Genomic DNA, 23527 nt, shown 5'->3' on the forward strand with positions numbered 1-23527 from the left:
ATAAACAATCCAAATGATGACTATTATATCTGGGTTGCACATAAGCCAGGGGTAGTTGTAAACGTATACTGTTCTGAAAAAGTGAAAAGTATACGTCTGTAGACGTCCTTTAGGCTAAGGACATAACCATAAAACACAATACCATGTGCAGGAGCGCAGTGGAGTGAAGCAGCTGGTGCTGTACACAGACCAACTAATTGCAAACCAACTAATCGATTATGAGATTCGTTGACAACTATTTTCATAATTGATTATTATCGATTATGATGATTAGTTGTTGCAGCTCTAGACATAAACGTGATTATGCTCCCAGATAATGGATCTATTAATACTTAAAAAAACAAATCTGCAGTACATTAAGCAATAATATAATATTATACCACTTCAGGAAAGGGTGATTAAACATTGTTGTTTATGTAAATGATTAATATCATATTGAGGCTTTTCATCCCAGATAAATTGTAGCATTACTTTTTATTATTGTCACCACCGTAAAATGTATGTTTGTATTCATTCATTAACTTCTCTATATCTTTATTTGTAGGACCAGCATTTGCACAACTTTTTCCAGCATTGTCAGAAAACAGAGTCTGGAGCTCAGGCTTTAGGCACTGAACTAATTAAGTATTTAAAGGTACTTAAATACAAGTATTTCTTTAGATTTCTTTTCTGTGCTATTTTCTGTTTGAGATTAAAGCTTCTATGTGTACAATGTTGTTCAGATTTAATATTTATTTTCAAAGTGTTAACAGTATTTAAAAGTTTACTTATGTCACTGCCCTGTGTAAAACATCACATTCGGGACTAGATTACAAGTGATGCACTATTTTGTGCTTTCGCTTGAGCGCAAACACCACTGCAAGTAAACTTTTAACGCACATGGATTAGTGCTCGAATTTCAAGTTGAAAGTAAACAGCTTCTTCTCTGCATAGACTTTAATGGTGCACGCTGCCCCGACACCGAGTTAGACCAGGTGCACTGAACCCGACACAAGTTATTCATATTTTACATTCCAATGTTCATCACATGGAATAAAATATAAATTTTATTAAAATATATATAAATATATATATATATATATATATATATATATATTTTTTTTTTAATAAACTATATATCTTTAACTATATATCTATATGAACATATACAGCTATAGGTATATACAGATATATATTGGAATATATATTTAAAATGCTAAGGACATTTTCTCCTATGTGAAGAACATTGCAATGTAAAATATTTACAGTAGATACACAGTAAAACACATAATAAAATATTGAAAATGAATAAAAATGATATTTTCTTCATAAATGGAGAGAGTCCACAGCTGCATTCATTACTTTTGGGAAAATAAGAACCTGGCCACCAGGAGGAGACAAAGACACCCCAGCCAAAGGCTTAAATACTCCTCCCACTTCTCTCACCCCACAGTTATTCTTTGCCTTTCGTCACAGGAGGTTGGCAGAGAAGTGTCAGAAGTTTGTTTTCGTCTCTTATGGAGGGTAGTACTCCTTGACATGGGACGGGAGTTTTAAGTAATCCTGTTAGTCTCTCATTGAGGGCTTGGATGAAAGTTAGAGTCCGGAGATGAAGTAAGAGTCTTTCTGCGAAACCATCCCGACTCATTTTAACAACTCCACAAGCAATTGGCGTTGTCTAACTTCGCTTCGCTGCCTGCTTTCTTCTGTCAAATCCATGGGAGAGGCGAGGCTACTATCAGTCACCCTTCAAGGGCCGTGTTCCTGTTCCATGGCGTAGATTCCAGTAAGATTGTTTCATTTTACTTCTTCATGATTGTACTGTAACTCATTTGTTCCTGTGAACTCACAATGAAAAATACAGGGTCTCAGTGGGACTCCTTTAGTATCTTGGAATCAAGAGTTACTGAGGGGGATTATTGAACGGGGGGGTTTAGTCATGTTTGTTATGTGATTCAATCTGCTCATGTGTAGTGTTAACTGGGCTTGTGGCTTTTGGAACATAACGGCCTTTCAAAGTGACGCACCCTTACGGTCGGGCACGCTTTTTTTGGACTGTACGGTTCACCTTGTGACCGGGCGTGTTTACGTTCTGGTCTCCCATTTCTGCATTCCTGACTGTGTGGTGACGGAGAAATCTAGTCCGCTAGTGTCTGGTTCATAGGGGGTGGTGAGTGCCCCAGCCATTGTGGGTGTCAGGTGCCGTTTTAAATTGTTTTTTATTTAGTCCATTTTTTGGTATCCTTTATCCAGTTATGGAGGATACTGATGTCGAGATTGTTCAACTTTCTGATTCAGATTCTTCGTCCTGTGACGAATGCGAATTGTGACCATTGACTCAGGTCAGTCAGCTATGTTCTTCAGGCCGTTCTAGAGCGCCTTGTTCCTCAGGCTCGGGGATTCAAGGAACTGCTGAGCCATCCGCCTCGGGGGGCCCTGTCCTCCGGTAGGCGAGTTCCCTACCGCTCCCTACTACTACACATGCGTGTAACCTAGGTTATGTTTTTTTCCTCCTCGGAGGGTGGATTGTTCCCCCCAGAGGTTGTGGCACGTATTCATTTTTACATACTTTTGGCGCTTGCGCATCTACAAAGTCCAGATGTTTATTTGCGATTGTGTTTGTGCCCGATTGCCCCAGGTTTCTCAGCCACAGGAGGGTATGTGTAGTTCCCTGCGGGTGTAACTGTTCCTGAGTGTTGTGCCTTTTGTTACAGGCTGGCTCGCCTTTGTGTTCTACTCACACGTTTTTGAGCTTTTTGGGGACCCTACCCTTCTCGGTTTACGGGAATCATCAGTCTCCTTCGAATGGCTCACCTCGTTAGACATGGGGGATGAAGTAATCTCCTTTAAGTCTTGTTATTGAGATCCTTCCCAGTTTTGTTGGAAGAACAGGGTTTCCATTAGGCTGGTCCTGCGGATCTTGCTGTTCTTCTCGGGCGTTAACCCTCAGGTTGCCTGTCATTTTATTTTATCCGGTTAGGATGATATTTATTTTTCATACTATGTTTCCTGCGGGAACTTTCTCTGGGATCGATACTCGCTGTTTGCTTCTACGGAAGTTGTTCGGGACACGTTAGTCCCATGTTTGTCTGTTTTTTTCCTCCTCCCTCACTGAGGACGGATCTAGCCAGCTTGACATTTATTTATCTTTTGTCTCGCGGCTTATTCAGACAGGCCGTCTATTATACCTTGCTGGTCAGGTTGGGGTGCCGAGTGCTCTCAGCATTATTTATGTTTCTTGTTAATTGTTTTACAAGTTTCAGCTAAGCATTCTCAAGAGGACTTGAGGGTCCGTGCGGCTCTCAGGATTGTTTTAGTCCTAAATAGCCGTCTCTCTGGTGACTGGGTCAGTGAATTTTGCTGTGACACTCTCTGTTGCTTTCGATACCCTCGGAACCTAGAGTATTCCTTCCCATGTGGTGGGAATATTTGAGAGTTCTTTTCCGCCGGTCGGGGCAGTGTGGCTTTAGGAAATTGTCCTTTTTGGTCTTGTTCCTTTAGTGGTTCTCTTCTTCATTGAGACCTTCTTGGACTTAGTCCGTTTCTCCTTGTGGATGGGTCAACTTCAGGGGACTTGGATTCCCTTTAGGAGTTAGTTGTTCCTTTTTCAGGACATTAGACAGTGAGGTATTTTTGGGCTCTGTTTAGGGGTCCTTCCCCGGGGGTTAGGAATGCTCTGCATCTCCTTCTTGAAAGAAGAGGTCCTAGTGGTTTTCCACTCATAGGGTTCGGGTATTGCCATCTAGCTGGCATCTAAGCCCAATGTTTTACTGTCCTCTGATTTCGAATCTGAGGTGATGTGGAGGCTTGATGTTGCTCTGTTCATTGGATTCAGAGTATTGTCTCTCAGGGGTACAGAATAGGATTTAGAGTAAGACCACCTGTGAGAAGAATTTTTTCTCTCGCGCATTCCAGTGAACCCAGTAAAGGCTCAGGCTTTCCTGAAGTGTGTTTCAGACCTGGAGTTATCAGGGGTAATTATGCCAGTTCTGTTTCAGGAACAGGGTCTGAGGTTTTATTCAAATCTATTCATTGTCCCAAAGAAAGAAAATTCATTCAGACCAGTTTTGGATCTAAAGATTTTTAATCGATATGTAAGAGTACCAACTTTCAAGATGGGGACTATAAGGACTATTCTGCCTTTTTTTCAGCAAGGACATTATATGTCCACAATAGACTTACAGGATGCATATCTTCATATTCCGATTCATCCGGACCACTATCAGTTCCTGAGATTCTCTTTTCTAGACAAGCATTACCAATGTGTTCCTCTTCCTTTTGGCCTAGCAACAGCTCCAAGAATCTTTTCAAAGTTTCTCGGTGCCCTACTCTCTGTAATCAGAGAGCGGGGTATTGCGGTGTTTCCTTATTTGGATGATATCTTGGTACTCGCTCAGTCTTTACATTCTGCAGAATCTCACACAAATCAACTAGTGTTGTTTCTTCAAAGACATGGTTGGAGGATCAATTTACCAAAAAAGTTATTTGATTCCTCAGACAAAGGTAACCTTTTTAGGTTTCCAGATAGATTCAGTGTCCATGACAGACCAGAGACGTTTGAAATTGGTTGCAGCCATGTGCAAGGAAGTTTTAGGTCTCATGACTGCAGCATCGGACGTGATCCCCTTTGCTCGTTTTCATATGAGACCTCTCCAGCTTTGTATGCTGAACCAATGGTGCAGGGATTATACAAGCATATCACAATTAATATCCTTAAATCCCAATGTTCGACTTTCTCTGACTTAGTGGTTAGATCACCATTGTATAATTCCAGGGGCCTCTTTCGTTTGTCCAACCTGAACTGTGATCACAACAGATGCGAGTCTTTCAGGTTGGGAAGCTGTTTGGGGATCTCTGACAGCACAAGGGGTTTGGAAATCTCAAGAGGCAAGATTACCAATCAATATTTTGGAACTCCGTGCAATTCTCAGGGCTCTTCAGTTTTGACCTCTGTTGAAGAGAGAACCGTTAATTTGTTTTCAGACAGACAATATCTCAACTGTGGCATAAGTCAATCATCAGGGTGGGACTCACAGTCCTCAAGCTATGAAAGAAGTATCTCGGATACTTGTTTGGGCGGAATCCAGCTCCTGTCTAATTTCTGCGGTTCATATCCCAGGTATAGACAATTGGGAAGTGGATTATCTCAGTCGTCAGACTTTACATCCGGGAGAATGGTCTCTCCACCCAGATGTGTTTTCTCAAATTGTTCAGATATGGGGGCTTCCAGAAATAGATCTGAGGGCATCTCATCTAAACAAAATCTTCCCAGGTACCTGTCCAGGTCCAGGGATCCTCAGGCGGAAGCAGTGGATGCGTTGACACTTCCGTGGTGTTATCAACCTGCTTATATTTTCCCACCTCTAGTTCTTCTTCCAAGAGTGATCTCCAAGATCATCATGGAGCAATCGTTTGTGCTACTGGTGGCTCCAGCATGGTCTCACAGGTTTTGGTATGCGGATCTTGTTTGGATGTCCAGTTACCAACCTTGGCCACTTCCATTAAGGCCAGACCTTCTATCTCAAGGTCCGTTTTTCCATCAGGATCTCAAATCATTAAATTTGAAGGTATGGAAATTGAACGCTTAGTGCTTAGTCATAGAGGTTTCTCTGACTCAGTGATTAATACTATGTTGCAGGCTCATAAATCTGTTTCTAGAAAGATTTATTATCGAGTTTGGAAGACTTACATTTCATGGTGTTCTTCTCATAAATTCTCTTTTTCTTTTAGAATTCCTAGAATTTTACAGTTTCTTCAGGATGGTTTGGATAAAGGTTTGTCTGCAAGTTCCTTGAAAGGACAAATCTCTGCTCTTTCTGTTTTATTCCACAGGAAAATTGCTAAACTTCCTGATATTCATTGTTTTGTACAGGCTTTGGTTCGTATCAAACCTGTCATTAAATCAATCTCTTCTCCTTGCGGTCTTAATTTGGTTTTGAAGGCTTTACAGGCTCCTCCATTTGAGCCTATGCATTCTTTGGAAATTAAACTACTCTCTTGGAAAGTGTTGTTCCTTTTGGCTATCTCTTCTGCTAGAAGAGTTTCTGAATTATCTGCTCTTTCTTGTGATTCTCAGTTTCTGATTTTTCATCAGGATAAGGCAGTTTTGCAGACTTCATTTAAATTCTTACCTAAGGTTGTGAATTCTAACAACATTAATAGAGAGATTGTTGTCCCTTCTTTGTGTCCTAATCCTAAGAATTATTTGGAGAGATCTTTACATTCTTTGGATGTGGTGAGAGCTCTGAAATATTATGTTGAAGCCACTAAAGATTTCAGGAAGACTTCTAGTCTATTTGTTATCTTTTCTGGTTCCAGGAAAGGTCAGAAGGCTTCTGCCGTTTCTTTGGCTTCGTGGTTAAAGCTTTTGATTCTTCAAGCTTATTTGGAGAATAACAGCTCATTCTACTAGATCAGTTTCCACTTATTGGGCTTTTAAGAATGAAGCTTCAGTTGATCAGATTTGCAAAGCAGCAACTTGGTCTTCTTTGCATACATTTACTAAATTCTACCATTTTGATGTATTTGCTTCTTCGGAAGCAGTTTTTGGTAGGAAAGTTCTTCAGACAGCTGTTTCAGTTTGATTCTTCTGCTTATGATTTAAGTGTTTATTTTTATTTTTTGAGAATAAACTTATATTTGGGTTGTGGATTATTTTTTTTCAGTGATATGGCTGTTTTTATTTTGTCCTTCCCTCTCTAGTGAACTCTTGTGTGGAGTTCCACATCTTGGGTATTGCTATCCCATACGTCACTAGCTCATGGACTCTTGCCAATTACATGAAAGAAAACATAATTTATGTAAGAACTTACCTGATAAATTCATTTCTTTCATATTGGCAAGAGTCCATGAGGCCCTTTCTTTATGGTGGTTATGATTTTTTTGTATAAAGCACAATTATTTCCAAATTCCTTTGCTGATGCTTTTTACTGCTTTCTTTATCACCCCACTTATTGGCTATTCGTTAAACTGAATTGTGGGTGTGGTGAGGGGTGTATTTATAGGCATTTTGAGGTTTAGGAAACTTTGCCCCTCCTGGTAGGATTGTATATCTTGGCAATATGAAAGAAATTAATTTATCAGGTAAGTTCTTACATAAATTATGTTTTTTGCATATTTAAGTACAATTAAAAAGGCTCAGCACATTAAATGAAATAGATTGTAGTTTTATTTATTTATTCATAGGGTATGCAACACATCTGACTATAAGTAATTAAACTATTTCTTAACAATTTATTTTATTAGAGTCTGCATGCAATGGAAGGGCACGTGATGATTGCTTTTCTGCCAACAATTTTGAATCAGATGTGCAGAGTTCTCACTAGGGCTACTCAGGAGGAGATAGCAGTCAATGTTACAAGGTAACATCTAGTTTTTCTAGATGGCTTACAAAAATAACACACCTTATGCATTGTTCCTTGCAGTGACACACAATATACAAATATAAACACTTACACTTATATTAATGCACTTTTATACATACATACATACATACTTACATTCTCTCTCAAAAAAATCACACATCCACCTGTTGTCTTGCACATATTTACACATCATTGCATACATTTACACTCCCATTCATGCACTTACACATCATTGCATACATTTACACTCCCATTCATGCACTTACACACATTTGCATACATTTACACTCCCATTCATGCACTTACACACCATTGCATACATTTACACTCCCATTCATGCACTTACACACATTTGCATACATTTACACTCCCATTCATGCACTTACACACCATTGCATACATTTACACTCCCATTCATGCACTTACACACATTTGCATACATTTACACTCCCATTCATGCACTTACACACCATTGCATACATTTACACTCCCATTCATGCAGTTACACATTGCATACATTTACACCTCCATGCATGCGCTTGCACACATTTGCATACATTTACACTCCCATTCATCCACTTACACATCATTGCGTACATTTACACTCCCATTCATGCGCTTACACATCATTGCGTAAATTTACACTTCCATGCATGCGCTTGCACACATTTGCATACATTTACACACCCATTCATGCACTTACACACCATTGCATACATTTACACTTCCATGCATGCGCTTGCACACATTTGCATACATTGCATGGCTTCATACTGAATGTGCAGGTTGCAGCTATAAATAATAATGGGCATACAACCTGGTCTCAAACAGTGCAAACCTACCAGGAAATGTCATGATCACCTAATAGACTTGTCTGATGCTGTTAAGCACTTATTAGTTTGTATAACATAAAAGCAAAGTTATTTTCTAGGTATCTGGTTAGGAATTAATTAATTGTGCTGTTTGGTAAATAACATATTTGTTTTATGTATTTCTTTAGGGTCATTATCCATGTTGTTTCTCACTGCCATGAAGAAGGGTTGGAGAGCTACTTAAGGTCTTATGTTAAGGTACAGAAATGCTATGTGTACTTCATTGGTAAAAACAATAAAAAGCATAATTTATGCTTACCTGATAAATTCCTTTCTTTTTTGGTGCTTTCTTTTTTGGTGGTGATAGCCCACAAAAGTCCTTATTTGAGGGGGATTCACTTCCTGGCCACGAGAAGAGGCAAAGGCACGCTAAACAAAGCTTTAAATATCCCCCCCCCCCCCACTTCCCTCTCTCACCCAGTAGTACAAATAGCCAAGGAAAGGAGGACAAAGTAAGAAAGTTACTAGGCTAAAGAGGTGCAAGTAGAACTGATGCCAAATGTGAAAATTTGCCCGAGCGCGGCAACGCTGATGTTAGCAAGAGAGTGGGGTTATAAGAGGTGCTCAATAAAAGTATGACACATCAGGAATCATGAGTATGGGAAAGTAAATGTGTTGCAGAATACACTGAGAATCACAATCCCTCTGTCTTTAGCATGATCTATTATCCATATTTGACATGCTGGTATGCTGTATGCTGAAGAGCTAGTACAGTAACAGTACTACCCAACAAGAGTAACTATTGGTGCTGTACTGTTAACCCTGGCTATGAACACAAAAAGTGTAGCCATGGCAGTATGAGGGCTTAGAGAGATATTTGGGTACTTACCCAGCTGCAGTCTATTTCACTGTTCTTACCCCTATGGAGGTCCTAGGAGACAGTAGTTAGCCCATCCTGCGCTGTAACTAACAGTAAAGGATATCTTGAGGGAGTACTCTTCATAGCCAAAACAGAAGGAGGTTAAATAACTATCCCAGCGACACCCGTGGGCAGGCTTGTGACACAACTCCAACAAGAAGATGTAATTTGCACAGCCAGTACACTCCTAAAACCCACCCTCTCTTCAAGGAACTATCCATTGAGGGAAATTCTGGGATTAGCATCCCTGTAATTCTTCAAAAAAACAAAATTGGAACACCTCTATGCTTGCCTGCTCCTTCCTTATTGATTCGGCACAGAACTATTGGGAGAGAGAGGGAAGTGGGAGGGATATTTAAAGCTTTGTTGTAGGGTTTCTTTGCCTCCTCCTGGTGGCCAGGAAGTGAATCCCCCACAAGTAAGGAATTTTGTGGACTCTCACCACCTTAGAAGGAAAATATTATAGGAATATCTTTATATTTCATGTTTGACATATTCTAGCTCTTTTGATAAATGGTCTTGTGGACCAATGTTATTGCTTTCTAGTAATGTTATGCTTATGCCCATCCCTGACTTTGCTTTAATCTTTGTTTGTCTTTAGTTTAAAGTAGTGTTTTCTAAAATGATTTATATATCTCCTACAAACTTAGATGACATTTTAGTGTAGCATGTACACAGTTACATGACCTTAACTCTTTTTGCCATCTTCATCTTAGTATGTCTATAAGTCTGAGCCATTCGTCACCTCAGAATACAAGACTGCCCACGAAGAGCTGGTTAAATCCATGACAACCATCCTTAAGCCTTCTGCAGACTTCCTAACCTGCAACAAGCTCCTTAAGGTATGACTGTTACTTGTAAATAGAATGACAGCAGTAAAGTGCTGTCAGGTTACATCATAAACACCAGTGTATCGATTTATATTATTATTATATAATCTGGTTACTGCAAATGCAGTTTCAGCGTAGAATTCATTTAAACCCAAATTGTTTCTCATTTATTCACAGTATTCCTGGTTTTTCTTTGAAATCTTGATAAAGTCAATGGCCCAGCACCTGGTTGAAAATTCAAAAGTAAAGGTAATGTGTTGTTTTACATTAGGTAATCATTAGGTTACATTGCATGTCTGTGTACTGAGCTCTTAATACAAGTAGACCTGTGTGTAGGGCAGCTTAGAAAGCAAAGAAATGGCTGACTTTTATTCAGATAACTTCTGTCACTTGGGTAAAAGAATGAGACTTATGAAATAGCTTACATGTATTTGAAACCACGCCCCTATCTCAGAAATGACTTTTTTCAATAAAGGTCATTGTTCCAAGGCAAAAATCACATCAGGCACCTCACAAAAATTAAACTTGCATGATTCAGATAGATCATGTAATTTTGAGACACTTTTAAGGTCACTTCTATTTTCAAATGTGTTTTGTTCTTTTGGTATCCTTTGTTGAAAAAAAGAATACACACGTATCCTACACTAGTGGGTGCTAGTTGCTGATTGGTACCTGCACACATTTGTCTCTTGTGATTGGCTAACTAGATGTGTTTAGCTAGTTGCCAGTAGTGCAATGCTGTTTTTTATCAGCAAAGAATAACAAGAGAATGGAGCAAATTTGATAATAGAAGTAAATTGGAAAGTTGTTTAAAATTCTGTTTTCTATCCAAATCATAAAATAAAATTTTAACAAATGCTAGGATTTACCATCACTAAAAATAAAGTTGAATTTGTCATCAGTTATTAAAAAAGGTGCTAAACTCACCCTGACTGTGCCGCTGTAGCTTGCTACACCCAGCGGCTCCGGCCTCCCACGCACAGCTGACACGCACGGCTATTGGTTTAGAGGTGAAAAGTCACCTCATTAAAGGAGAGCGCTGAGGTTAGCAAGTCAGGGTAAATTTAGCACCCTTTTTTTAAAGGGACAGTCAACACCAGATTGTTTGTTGTTTAAAAAGATAGATAATCCCTTTATTACCCATTCCCCAGTTTTGCATAGCCAACACTGTTATAGAAATACACGTTTTACCTCTGTAATTACCTGGTATCTAAGCCTCTACAAACTGCCCCCTTATTTAAGTTCTTTTGACAGATCTGCATTTTAGCTAATCAGTGCTCACTCCTAGGTCACTTCAGGTGCATGAGCTTAATGTTATCTATATGAAACACATGAACTAATGCTAAGGCATTAGCCATTAAAGGGACAGTCAACACCGGAATTTTTGTTGTTTAAAAAGAAAGATAATCCCTTTATTACCCATTCCCCAGTTTTGCATAACCAACACTCTTATATTAATACACTTTTTACCTCTGTATTTAAGCCTCTGCAAACTGCCCCCTTATTTAAGTTTGACAGACCTGCATTTTAGCCAATCAGTTCTCACTCCAGGGTAACTTTATGGGCATGAGCTCAATAGTGGTCTAGTGGTCAAAATGCATTCAGATTAGAGGCAGTCTTTAAGGTCTAAGAAATTTAGCATATGAACCTCCTAGGTTCAGCTTTTAACTAAGAATACCAAGAGAACAAAGCAAAATTGGTGATAAAAGTAAATTGGAAAGTTGTTTAAAATTACATTTCCTATTTAAATCCTGGTTTTTTTTTTAGACTTGACTGTCCCTTTAATTATGCTCGGATTTACCATCACTTTGAAAGCATTTTTTTAAAGAAAATCTCAGAACTTTTATTTTATCATTTCACATTTTATGCCAGCATATTCCAATTCCAATTAGTTCATTCTTCTGTGTATGTGTCTTCTGGGCGTTTGGAGCGATAACCAAAACCTTGTGTAGTTAAAGGTACAATAAATTCAAAATGAAACTAAGGGACATGAAACCCAAAGTGTTCTTTTGTGCTTCAGACAGAGCATGCCATTTACAATTTACTTCTATTATCAAATTAGCTTTGTTCTCATGATATTCTGTGTTGAAGAGATACCTAGGTATGTATGTATGGGGTACTTGTAAAGCGCTGCTAATCACCCGTAAGGGTCTCATGGTGCTGCTCATTTTATCGACCTCGGAAGGATGAAAGGCTGAGTGAACCTCGCCGGGGATCGAACCTGCAACCCTTGGGTTGCTCCAGAGCTCAGCCACATTGCCTTAGCATGCTGAGCTATCTGTCCGGCATCTGGAGCACTACATGGCAGGAAATAGTGCTGCCATCTAGTGATCTTGCAAATGCATAACATTCTTGCAAAACTGCTGCCATATAGTGCTCCAGAAATGGGCCAACTCTTAAGCTTACGTCCCTGCTTTTCAACTAAAAATACCAAGAGAATGAATAAAATGTGATAATAGAGGTACTAGAAAGTTGTTTAAAATTACATGCTGTATCTGAATCATGAAAGAGAAATTTTGTGTTTCATGTCCCTTTAAATTGTGTAGAGCGTGACATTTTACACATCTTTCCTATTTACTTCTATTATCAATTTTGCTTAGTTCTCTTGGTGTCCTTTGTTACAGAGTTATTCTAGGTTAACTTAGGGAGAGTGCGTGTGCGCCATTATCCATCTGGCTGCAGTGTTTGCAACAATATTTATCTCAATGTTATACACGTTCCAAAAACGTACTCTTAAAAGCCTACCTAGGTTTACTCTTCAATAAAGGATACCAAAAGAACAAAGCACATTTGATAACAGAAGAAATTGCATCTAAATCATGAAATTTAGTTTTGACTTTACTGTCCCTTAAATCCAGGAATATTTGAATTTGCTACTGTTTTATAGAGCAGGCACATAATACGGAAGTGCATTTAGGGGCTACATTTGCAAATGATAAATCTAAAATGGGCAAACGGCAGGGTATATTTTAATCTAGGACAGCAATCATTTATGTAGGGTTTATCTACAAATGTATTAAAGGGACATTAAATCCAAAAATGTCATTATTTAGATAGAGAATACAAATTTTAAAGAGTTTCCGATTTACTTCTATTATGAAATTAGCTTTGTTTCGTGTTGTTCTTTGTAGAAGAGATGCCGAGGTAGGTAACGTGCACATGCCTGAAGCACTACATGAGAGCAAATTGTGCTGCCATCTAGTGCTCTTGTTAATGTATAACACTGTTGCAAAACTGCTGCCATATAGAGCTGATTTTCAACAAAGGATAACAAAAAATGAAGAAAATTTCATAACTGAATTAAATTGGAAAGCTGTTTAAAATTGTTTGTTCTATCTGAATCACGAAAGAAAATAATTGGGTTTTATTTCCCTTTAATTTTGTATTAGAAATCAAAAATCCTTGGTTGTCTGGGGGGGGGGGGGGTACCCCCCCACCCCGGTACCCCTCCTTGACTTCCACTAGTGAGATATATTTAAAGTGATAGTAAACTTTCCCCTTTGCATGTTGTTTGTATGTTACCCTTTGAATGTTAGTGATATTTTATATGGAGTTTAATTCATCAGTTGTAATGAAGATACACTTTAGCTTACTTTTTAATGTAGCTCTGTAATTCGAATACCGCTCTGGCCACCCACTTCAATAGTATATATATATATATATATATATATATATTTTAATTAAGGGTTTGAACTGTCCTCCAATCTGCGCACTAGCTACCAAAATATAAATAAATGTGTAAGTGCTGTATAGCTAGAGCGCCAATTAGCTCACTAGAAAAATACTTTTGAAATGGGCTGCTGGAGCAAGGGGTATTTGAATCTTCATTACAATTAATGAATTAAACTCAATGTAAAATATTGGTAACATTATGGATTTATTTATACAAAAGGGGTTCCATAACCTTAAAGGGATATTAAACCCAATTTTTTCCTTTCACGATTCAGATAGAGCGTTCAATTTGAAGAAACTTTTAAATTTACCCCTATTATAATTTTTTTCTTCATACTTTTGGTATCTTTTTTTGAAAAAGTAAGAATCTAAGCTTAGGAGCCGGCCCATTTTTGGTTCAGAACCATGGATAGTGCCTGCTGATTGGTGGCTACATTTAGCCACCAATAAGCAAGCACAACCCAGGTTCTAAACAAAAAATGGGCCGGCTCCTAAGTTTACATTCCTACTTTTTCAAATAATTTGTTTTGCATTCTCTAACCCAGCACAAAAACCTAAATGCACCACAGGCAGTAAGTGATAATAAGAGTAAATTAGAAAGTTGCTTAAAATTGCATGCTCTATTTGAATCATGAAAGAAAAAATTTGGGTTTAGTATCCCTTTAATTACAAATATAGGGATGCTGGTCTACATAACCTATAAAGCACTCAACTGCCTCACTTACAACTATATCTTCAAATACTTCCTGACGCACCCTCTTCAATCAACCTCTGACCTATGTCTCTCCACCCCTATAATTTCTACTTCCCTCTATCACTTCCAAGAGTTCACACGTGCAGTCCTGTACTCTGGAACCCTCTTCCCTGCTCCATCAGACTGTTTCAAACCTTGTATAGCTTCAGATGCTTTTTGAAAACCCACCTATTCAGAGAGGCGTAGCACCTCTCCTCTGGTTTTCATCCAACACAAAAATCTTGAACTGCCTTGACTCTCTGCTGCAACTAGAATCCATGTGACAAACTACCCCGCACCCTCAACCTGTAGACTGTAAGCTCTCCAGGGCCCTCTTGCTCCTGTACTAGTTTTGTTTAGTCTGTATTTGTATTTTACCACAAATCTTTGTCATTGCATATCCCTACCTTTGTACAGAGTGATACAGAATATATAAATAATAATAAATAATGAGATGCTTTCTGCAGTTCAGATGCCTTTTTGAGAGAGACTATATATGATCAGTTTATGCTGTATTATATCACCAGAGAAGTGTCTGAAATGAAAGGTTTTTGTTATTGTAGGTGAAGTATATTTAAAAACAGTGCTTCTGGGTTTGAGGTGAAAATGAGATGGTGTGTAACCACAAAGTACGACTCTCTCAACCGATTTCCGTTCTATAAATGTTTTTCTCCCATCATCTGCTGTAACATTTGGAATTTAATTTTGTTTTTGGGAAGAGTTTGGATGACAGTGAGTTCACAAACGTCTACTATATTGTTTTTTTTGTGTGTGCTTAATAATTAGAATACACATGAGAGACTGAGTTATTTTCTTTTTCACATTTTCTTATGTATGTATAGCAAATATATAATAAATTCATATAATGACACAACAAACATTTCTACATTGCAAGACAGTTTTAAACCATCAGCATTATTGTGCATTTCTGCTTGATTTGTGTCAAACCGAATCTGAGATAAAGCTCTAGAGCAGTAGTTCCCAACCTTTTTCAGCCTAACGCCCCAAATGAAAATTGTTTGGTGGCTAATTCCCCCTCCAAATATAGTGACCTGTTAACAAAATAAATGTTATTTTCTATTTCTCTTGGTATCCTTTATTAAAGAGTAATCTAAGTAAGGTGAGCTCCGGAGCATTCACATACCTTAAGCTATCTTGCAGCAGTGTTTAACATTGTTTATAGCAATATGCTAATAATAATTGGAGAACAAATTAATATCATATACAGAAGGTTTGTCAATGCACACTCAAAAATTGATATAAACTGCATGCATTATAGCTGAAACATGTTCACAGAGTGCTAATTTGAATTTTGACGGTATCAGAGATTTCTAGACACAGACACAGTTGTGTATGGCTTTTATCTCTGGTATGGTAACATTTCATTTTTCTCCTAGTCATAAAAAAACAATCAGTAAATAATGAACCGTGCATCACCATTATCCAAAACAGGGAAATACGATATGGTTATTCATAAACTCGTTATTTAGGAATCTTCCGGTATGAATCTTCTTGTCCTGTATAATTACTGTGTGGACTTAGATCTTTAATGGTAGATTATAGTACCTTACTGTCTCTGGTTTAGAAAGTTTAATTTGGTTCGTTTGGAAGGAGACCGGGTGATTGTTGCATCCACGCTGCATCTCATTGGAAGTATCATAGATGGAACAGATGATACAGGCTTAGCCTGCCATTTAGGGCTGGGGGATTAAATAAAGGCATAGACCTTGTACCCTTTCTTTAGTAATATAAGTTATATGCAAGATCCAATACATAAAAACCTCCTTTAGTAGTATGAGAATAGCAGATAGTGAACTAGCAGTGTTACAATGGATTAATTTACTATTGTACATATAACCATTTAAATACATGCAGCTTCTAAGCAATAAACCCTGTGATATATTTATTATTGTACTGGTCTTACAAACATGGGCACAATATTTTTATTGCGCATGAAATTATTTAATAAATGGTAAAATAATGTAGATAAAACTATTATATTTATCCTATAAGTAAGAATACATCATAAACACTAATACAAATTAGATATGCTAAATCTGATTGTCTTTTAAAAAGGCAAAATTTTGCCAAAAAATATAGTTAAGCATGTCAAAGTGGCAAATATACACCAGTCATTTACATTCAATAACACAAATATTAAATCCATTAGGACGAGCTAGAATTAATGAAAAGGATATTCCTGCTTTATTGGGATTATATATTGCTGCTAAATAGAAGATTAAATGGATTTTAAAAAAGAGTTAATCAAATTTTATATACTCTGATGAAGCCAGTTGGTCGTCAAAACTTGTAAGGACACGCCACCTTGATGCCACCCACTGATATGCAGCGTGGATGCAACAATTCTCTTGTCTTCTTCCATATGGACCAAACAACACTTTCTAAACCATGGATAGGAAGATTCATACCGGAAGCTTTCAAAATAACGAGTATTTTGCCCTGTTATTTACGGATTGTTTTTTACAACTATTTTATTTTATGAAACGTTCTCTTAATTCAAAAAGATTAGGAGACAAATAAAATGTTTTAAGATACCAGAGATAAAGCTGTGTCTGGAAATCTCTGATACATACAAAATTCAAATTAGAATTTGTATATTGCTGGTAGCCATCATCACTTCATAACTTAAAGGGACAGTCTAGGCCAAAATAAACTTTCATGATTCATATAGAGCATGTAATTTTAAACAATTTTCCAATTTACTTTTATCACCAATTTTGCTTTGTTCTCTTGGTATTCTTAGTTGAAAGCTTAACCTAGGAGGTTCATATGCTAATTTCTTAGACCTTGAAGCCCACCACTTTCAGATAGCATTTTAACAGTTTTTCACCACTAGAGGGTGTTAGTTCACGTATTTAATATAGATAACACTGTGCTCGTTCACAAGAAGTTATCTGGGAGCAGGCACTGATTGGCTAGACTGCAAGTCTGTCAAAAGAACTGAAAAAAGAGGCAGTTTGCAGAGGCTTAGATACAAGATAATCACAGAGGTTAAAAGTATATTATAACTGTGTTAGTTATGCAAAACTGTCCCTTTAACATTTTAATGTTATTCATATGTTTAAAGATGTAATATATTACTCCTCTGTCTTCAAATGTAAAAATAATTAGTTTGATATAAAAAAATTTGGAATAAAAAAATAATATAATTAAGCTGGTTATCCCAGTCGTACAAGAAACACTTGACTGTTATGTAATAATCCCTTTTTAACATTTAAATCTGTTTCCTTGCTTTGTGTTTTAGTTGTTACGGAACCAAAGATTTCCTCCCTCTTTTCACCACGCGGTGGAAGAGTTGGTCAATATGATTATGCCACATATCACACAAAAGTATAAGGAAAATCCAGAAGCTTCCAGAAATGCCAATCACAGCCTTGCTTTCTTCATAAAGGTATGTGATAGTAACTTGTTGCCTTGGATTTCATATTTAGCTACACATGTACAAATTACATAGCTTTTGATATCAGATAGGAACCAGAAGGCGTATCAAGTCTGCCCATATTTCTGTCTGACGCTTAATAAAGTTTCATGATAGGTTTATGTATATCACTTGCATTCTTGAATTTTCTACCTCCTTTTTTGGAAGTTTATCCCATTAAAAAAACACCCCTTTTGTAAAGAAGTGTCTATGCCATTACTCCAGAACCTATCACCCTCTGGCTTAAGATCATGGCCCATTGCTATGTTTTTTTAATATAATATGCTTTATCCTCACCTTTATTATATCATTAATATACTGTACTTGAATGTTCATATATCTCATCACCTGTCTGTTCTCTTATAAGCTGTCTCATGGCAATGCATGCATACAAATTGTATTAAAACTAAACTGTTGAATGGACACTCCAGAAGGGAAAATGTTGGCTGAATAAATAAAGATACTGAAAAACATCTGTTGTTAAAAGTCTTAGCACTTTGGTTACAAATACAATTTGCCCTTCAAAATCTTTCAAGATTTGATTTCTCATTATAAAAACTCAATGTAATCTGACTTTCACATTGTCTGAAAGATGCATCAGTTAAGAGAGAGAGAGATCATTTTTATACCGTTATTATGAAAAATCTCTGTGCACCTCCTAGTGGTAAAATCAGTAACTTACGTGCTTGATTGTGAAGCTGCTTGTCCTCCAGCTTCACATAATTTTGTTAGTGAACTACTTTTGTTTATAAATATTATTGGGACTATCAGCTGTGTATTAGCATGCTGTTGTCTGAAGCTATTTGTATTTGGATGGGACTCATAGCAGAGTTGTCCTCAACTATCAGTTGTATGATGAGCCAGGTGGAGGATGCAACCATTCAATGGTTCCTTTCTAAATGGCCACAGAGAATGAAATTATTTTCCTGTATTCCTATTTTACAAAGTGGATAGCAGGCATTGTCCTTCTGGATCATGTTTTTACATCTGGAGGGAGAAAAATTCAACTGAATGGATTAATTTACAACTGTTTATTAATGGATAAACCTTTGTAGCAGATGAAATGTGTTGATGCTCAAGGCAGTTGGTCTAGCCCTTATAAATTGTCTTTAGCGTATTTGTTGGTACTCAAAGCATTTGATCTGGCCCTTTATACATTTTCAAGGTCAGTTACAGAATACAGCATTTAAAGGCATTTTTTCCAATCCATGGGTATTATCTTAGATATCAGGGAGTTTCTTAAAATCTACTGATGCAGAATACCAGATTGATTCTAAAGACTGGCCATCTTTTAAAAATTCAGCCTACCTTCAGGAAAAATCATTTATTGCAATCTCAACAGATCATTCTTTCTTCTGACTGGCTTTGTATTGCAATTATAAAGAAGAGAGGCCAGGTGGTTTCCTTTCTGGACCATTTTTTTTAAAGTAGTCCTATAACCTATGTTCTGCTGGGGTCCTATGATAAAATAAACCAGATAAAACATTGACTGTGGTGATTCTGCCATATTGGAAAATAAATTCCTGCTTCCCTAACCTGGTAAAAATGTATGTAGACAAATTCTGAATATAGAAGTTAGTCTTTTCACTATTACCTTAAACATGTGATTGGATGGGCAGCAAGGATTTTCATGACATTGGTTTCTTTATCAGCTGAGTTATGGTAGCTCTCCAGCCAGATGGCAAACTCTTACCTAAGGTGGGTTTTGATATTCTTGCTTCTTAAGAAGTTTCTTCCCCTTATGTTACCCTTGTAAATAAGCTGGCATATGTAAAATATCTTTGCACCAAGGATCTAGTTTGCTCGCCTATATTGATAGGGGGAAAGAATGGAGGCACTTTGAGGTGGCTGTTGGTGATTGTCTAAAGACATTGAAATCCCTTTATGCCACCCATGACAACAGTTTCCAGATGGCATGTTTACTGTGCCATTTCAGCTTGTCAAGTAATTAGTACCAGTTCCATTGAGGCTGAAAACTGTTTTCTCTTCTTGAGCAACTTATGAAGATATCTCTTCTGAGGACCTGTGCAAAGCAGCAGTTCATCATTCTTGCCACAGTGTTGAGCACTATAAATTGATTTTCTTTTCCTGTGTAAGATAGATTTGTAAGAAAAGTTATTCTGTGGCTTCTTAAACTGAGTCTTTGCATGTTTTTCTTTTTTTCTTACTCTGCCCATTTTGTTATTCTACTGCAAAGTTGATCTTCATTTGTTACTGCTGCTACAGTCAGCCAAGGGGAAAAAAAAAAAAAAAAAAAATTGACTCATTCTCTTTATGTAGCATTCAACAAGCTTTTATTACTGCTTTTAGCTAATTTTAATGTGGTAGGTAGAAGCTTGAAAAGGTTTAGCTCATTTTGTTTTCTTTTTGTTTAGCCCCTATAAAGGGTCCAGTTTTCCTTTGTGGGTGCTACTTAAAGAATGTAGCAAAGACATACAATTTCATTTAAATATTTTTTATCATACCACTCTTGTAAGAGTTGCATGGACAGAGTGGAGCTGTAAAGTACACAATGTTTTGTGCCCTTCAGATTTTTATTGATAAAATTATTTTTGTTTCTAGAATTGTATTCTTGTTTATAGTTTTATTTTAATGCATTTATTGTATAGCACTGTCTTTGGTCTTTAAAATCCTTTAGTAAGTATGTATATGTATTTTGTGGCCTTATTGTTGACCTCAAGTGAATATAATAAACATGTTTTTCCATATTCATCTTGTACCTCTGAACGGATATTGTACTTTGTTGTATTTTTTTCCTCTTTTTTTATGCGGCAGACCACATTCCTTACATGTTAAGATTATGCTTAGCCTGTAGTATTTTCAAATGAAGTGTTGCACTAATTAATGTTTTATTTACTTTGCAGAGGTGCTTCACATTTATGGATAGAGGTTTTATCTTTAAGCAAATCAACAACTATATGAGTTTCTTCACTCCAGGGGACCCAAAGGTAACTATAATGGTCATAATATTGTTTTTTGGGTGGTGGGCAGTAGAGATAATACAAGTATGTTTTCTTCATAAATGGAAAGAGTCCACAGCTGCATTCATTACTTTTGGGAATTCAGAACCTGGCCACTAGGAGGGGGCAAAGACACCCCAGCCAAAGGCTTAAATACTCCTCCCACTTCCCTCATCCCCCAGTCATTCTTCGCCTTTCGTCCCAGGAGGTTGACAGAGAAGTGTCAGAAGTTTTTTCGATAGTCTCTTATGGAGGGTAGTACTCTACGGCATGGGACTGGAGTTTTAAGTAGTCCTGTCAGCCTCTCAGTGAAAGCATTGGTGAAAGTTAGAGTCCGGAGATGCAGGGAGAGTCTTTCTGCAAAACCATCCCAACTCATATTAACAGCTCCACAAGCAATCAGCGTTGACGAGTTTCACTGCCTGCTTTTTTTTCTCAAGTCCATGGCAGAAGCGACGCTACTATCTGTCACACTTGAAGGGCCATGTTCCTGTTCCACGGCGTAGATTCCGGTAAGATCGTTTTATTTTACATTCATCATGGATGTATTGTAATTCCAACTGTTTATCCGAGAGGGGCTACAACCTTTCGGTGATAACTTTAACATAGGGTCTCAGTGAGGCTCCTTTTTGTATCTAGGAATCAAGGGTTCATATCTCCTGAGGGGGATTATTGAACAGGGGGTTTATAATCATGTTTGTGATTCTGTCTGCTACTGTGTAGTGTTGCTTCGGCTCATGGCTATTTTGGAACATAATGGCCTATGTCTAGTGACTCTGCCTTTTCGGTCGGGCGCGCTTTTCCATTTCCGCTTTTCTGACCGCCTGGCGATAGAGAAATCCTGGTCCGCTGGGGTCTGGTTCTCTGGAGGTGGCAGTGTCCCAGTTATGGAGGATTCTTGGAGACAGATGTCTCTGATTCAGACTCTACTTCTTGCGAAGAATATTAATTGGCCTGGGTGATGCATACCCATCAGATATGTTCCGAATGCCGTTTTAGAGTGCTCTGTTCCTCTGGATCGGGGAATCGGGTACCCACTGAGCCATCCGCCTTTGGGGATTCAATTTCTCACGAGATGCGTTCCCTACCACCAACTCTTACTACGCATGCAGGTAACCAAACGCTACTTATCCTTTCTAGGGAGTGTGACCTGTTCCCACCGGAGGTTATGACATGGTTCCGCATGGCCATATCTTTGGAGCTGGCACATCTGCACCTCCCGGGAGTGTGCTTACGATATTGTCCGTGTTTCATTAACCGGGGCTTGTCAGGGGTGGGATCGCCTGGTCCAGTTCAGACTTCCGGGGGAACGACTGCCCCTGAGGCCTCAGGGGGTCAACCTTCGGGGCTGGTGTTTCCTTTTGTCCCGGCGGAGGTATGTTGCGCCTTTCGTTATAGACTGGCGCACCTTCGTGTTTGTACTAAGGCACGTTTTTGGCGTTGCTGGAGGATCCCACTCTTAATGGGTCTGGGGATTCTCATTCTTACTCTTTGACTGGCTTGCATACATAGACATAAGGGGATGAAGTAATCTTCTTATAGTCTTTGTTATTTGTGTATACTTTTCCAGTTCTGAGCTTGGAAGTCTCGGACCCCTGTTGGGCTGGTCCTGCGGGTCTGTCTATTCTTCCTGGGCGATAACCTACGGGTTTCCTTATCTTTTATTTTCATCCGGTGAGGATGATTTTTATTTGGTCTAAAGCTCATTTTGTGGTGTGATGTTTCCTTCGGGAACTTTCTTCTCTGGAATTGATACTCGCGATTTTGTGGTTGCACTTTTTACAAATGTCTGTCTGACTGTGCTTTATCCCTCCATCATCGGGGGAGACTCTATGTGGCCTTGACAGTGCTGGGGCCTTGGTTTCAGGCTGGTCCTGACTGGGTACAAAACCTTCTGTTTTTGAGGCTTAGTTCAGACACGTGGCATCTTTTTATGTCCGGTTGGTCCGGCGAGGGCGCCTAGTGATCACAATATCATTTGTGTTGTTTTCTTGTTTTATTTTACAAGCTTCAACTAACATCCCGAGAGGACTTGATGGTCCGTGGTTGCTTAGGGGCATGGGGGATTTGTTCAGTCCTCATTTGCCTTTCAATGTAGTGGGCCGGGACACCGTTGAGATCTGCAGCGACATGCTCAGTCGTTTCCGGGAGCTAGAGTGTTCCTTCCCGTCGTAGGTTGTTGGCTTGGAGGATTTAGGTCCTTCATACCGCTGTTCTTATGGTTTTGCCTTTCATGGTCTCTTTGGAAGTGTCCTTTTAGGACTTGTTCCTTTTAGAGGTCCTCTTCCTTTGGGTTGAGACTTTCTGGACTTCGTCTGTTTTTTTCTGGTGGTTTGGCCTCTTAATTAGGAAGTGGAGGCCGTGAGGCTCTGTCTTCCTTTGAGAGTTTGTCGTCTCCATATCAGGGCGATAGGAGGTGTTGTCTCTTTTTCCAAGCTTTTTGCTTAGGGGATGTTTTTCTGCCTGGGTTCGGGATGGTGTGCATTCTTCTCCCTTGGGTGTGGTCCTCTGGAACGTTAATCTGAAATGATTATGGAGACTAGCCTTTCTTTCTACTCTCTTTTGGGTGACTCTGTTCTTGTTCTCATTTACCTTAGTGTTGCCCTTGGGGCCTTTGGGCTCTATTGAAATTGCGTGACTTTGTTGCGGCCTAGTACCTTGCTGGGGGGGTGTTGAGCTTCGGCTAAGGGTGTTCTCTTCCCTTTGGGCTGGGAATTACGAGTGAGTCCTGTACCCGTCCTCCGGTTCTCATCCCCTGTGAGGTCTGATTGCTTCAGACGGGGGTATCTTGTGTTCCCTGAGGGTGTCGTTTGTTCTAG

The 23527-nt window shown here is 38.5% G+C and overlaps 1 protein-coding gene across 3 annotated transcripts in view; it reads left to right on the plus strand.

Moving 5' to 3' along the window:
- The window catches only part of DOCK9 (dedicator of cytokinesis 9), a 736189-nt gene that overhangs the window by 486584 nt on the left and 226078 nt on the right, over positions 1 to 23527 (plus strand). For all 3 annotated transcript variants that reach the window (XM_053707819.1, XM_053707821.1, XM_053707820.1), the window contains exons 23-29: positions 545 to 634; positions 7225 to 7340; positions 8344 to 8413; positions 9791 to 9916; positions 10082 to 10153; positions 17575 to 17721; positions 20613 to 20696. In XM_053707819.1, coding sequence (XP_053563794.1) covers positions 545 to 634; positions 7225 to 7340; positions 8344 to 8413; positions 9791 to 9916; positions 10082 to 10153; positions 17575 to 17721; positions 20613 to 20696 — 705 coding nt within the window. The remainder of the gene's footprint in view (positions 1 to 544; positions 635 to 7224; positions 7341 to 8343; positions 8414 to 9790; positions 9917 to 10081; positions 10154 to 17574; positions 17722 to 20612; positions 20697 to 23527) is intronic.

The sequence above is a fragment of the Bombina bombina genome, chromosome 3, assembly GCF_027579735.1.
Source record: "Bombina bombina isolate aBomBom1 chromosome 3, aBomBom1.pri, whole genome shotgun sequence".
Taxonomy (NCBI): Eukaryota; Metazoa; Chordata; class Amphibia; order Anura; family Bombinatoridae; genus Bombina; species Bombina bombina.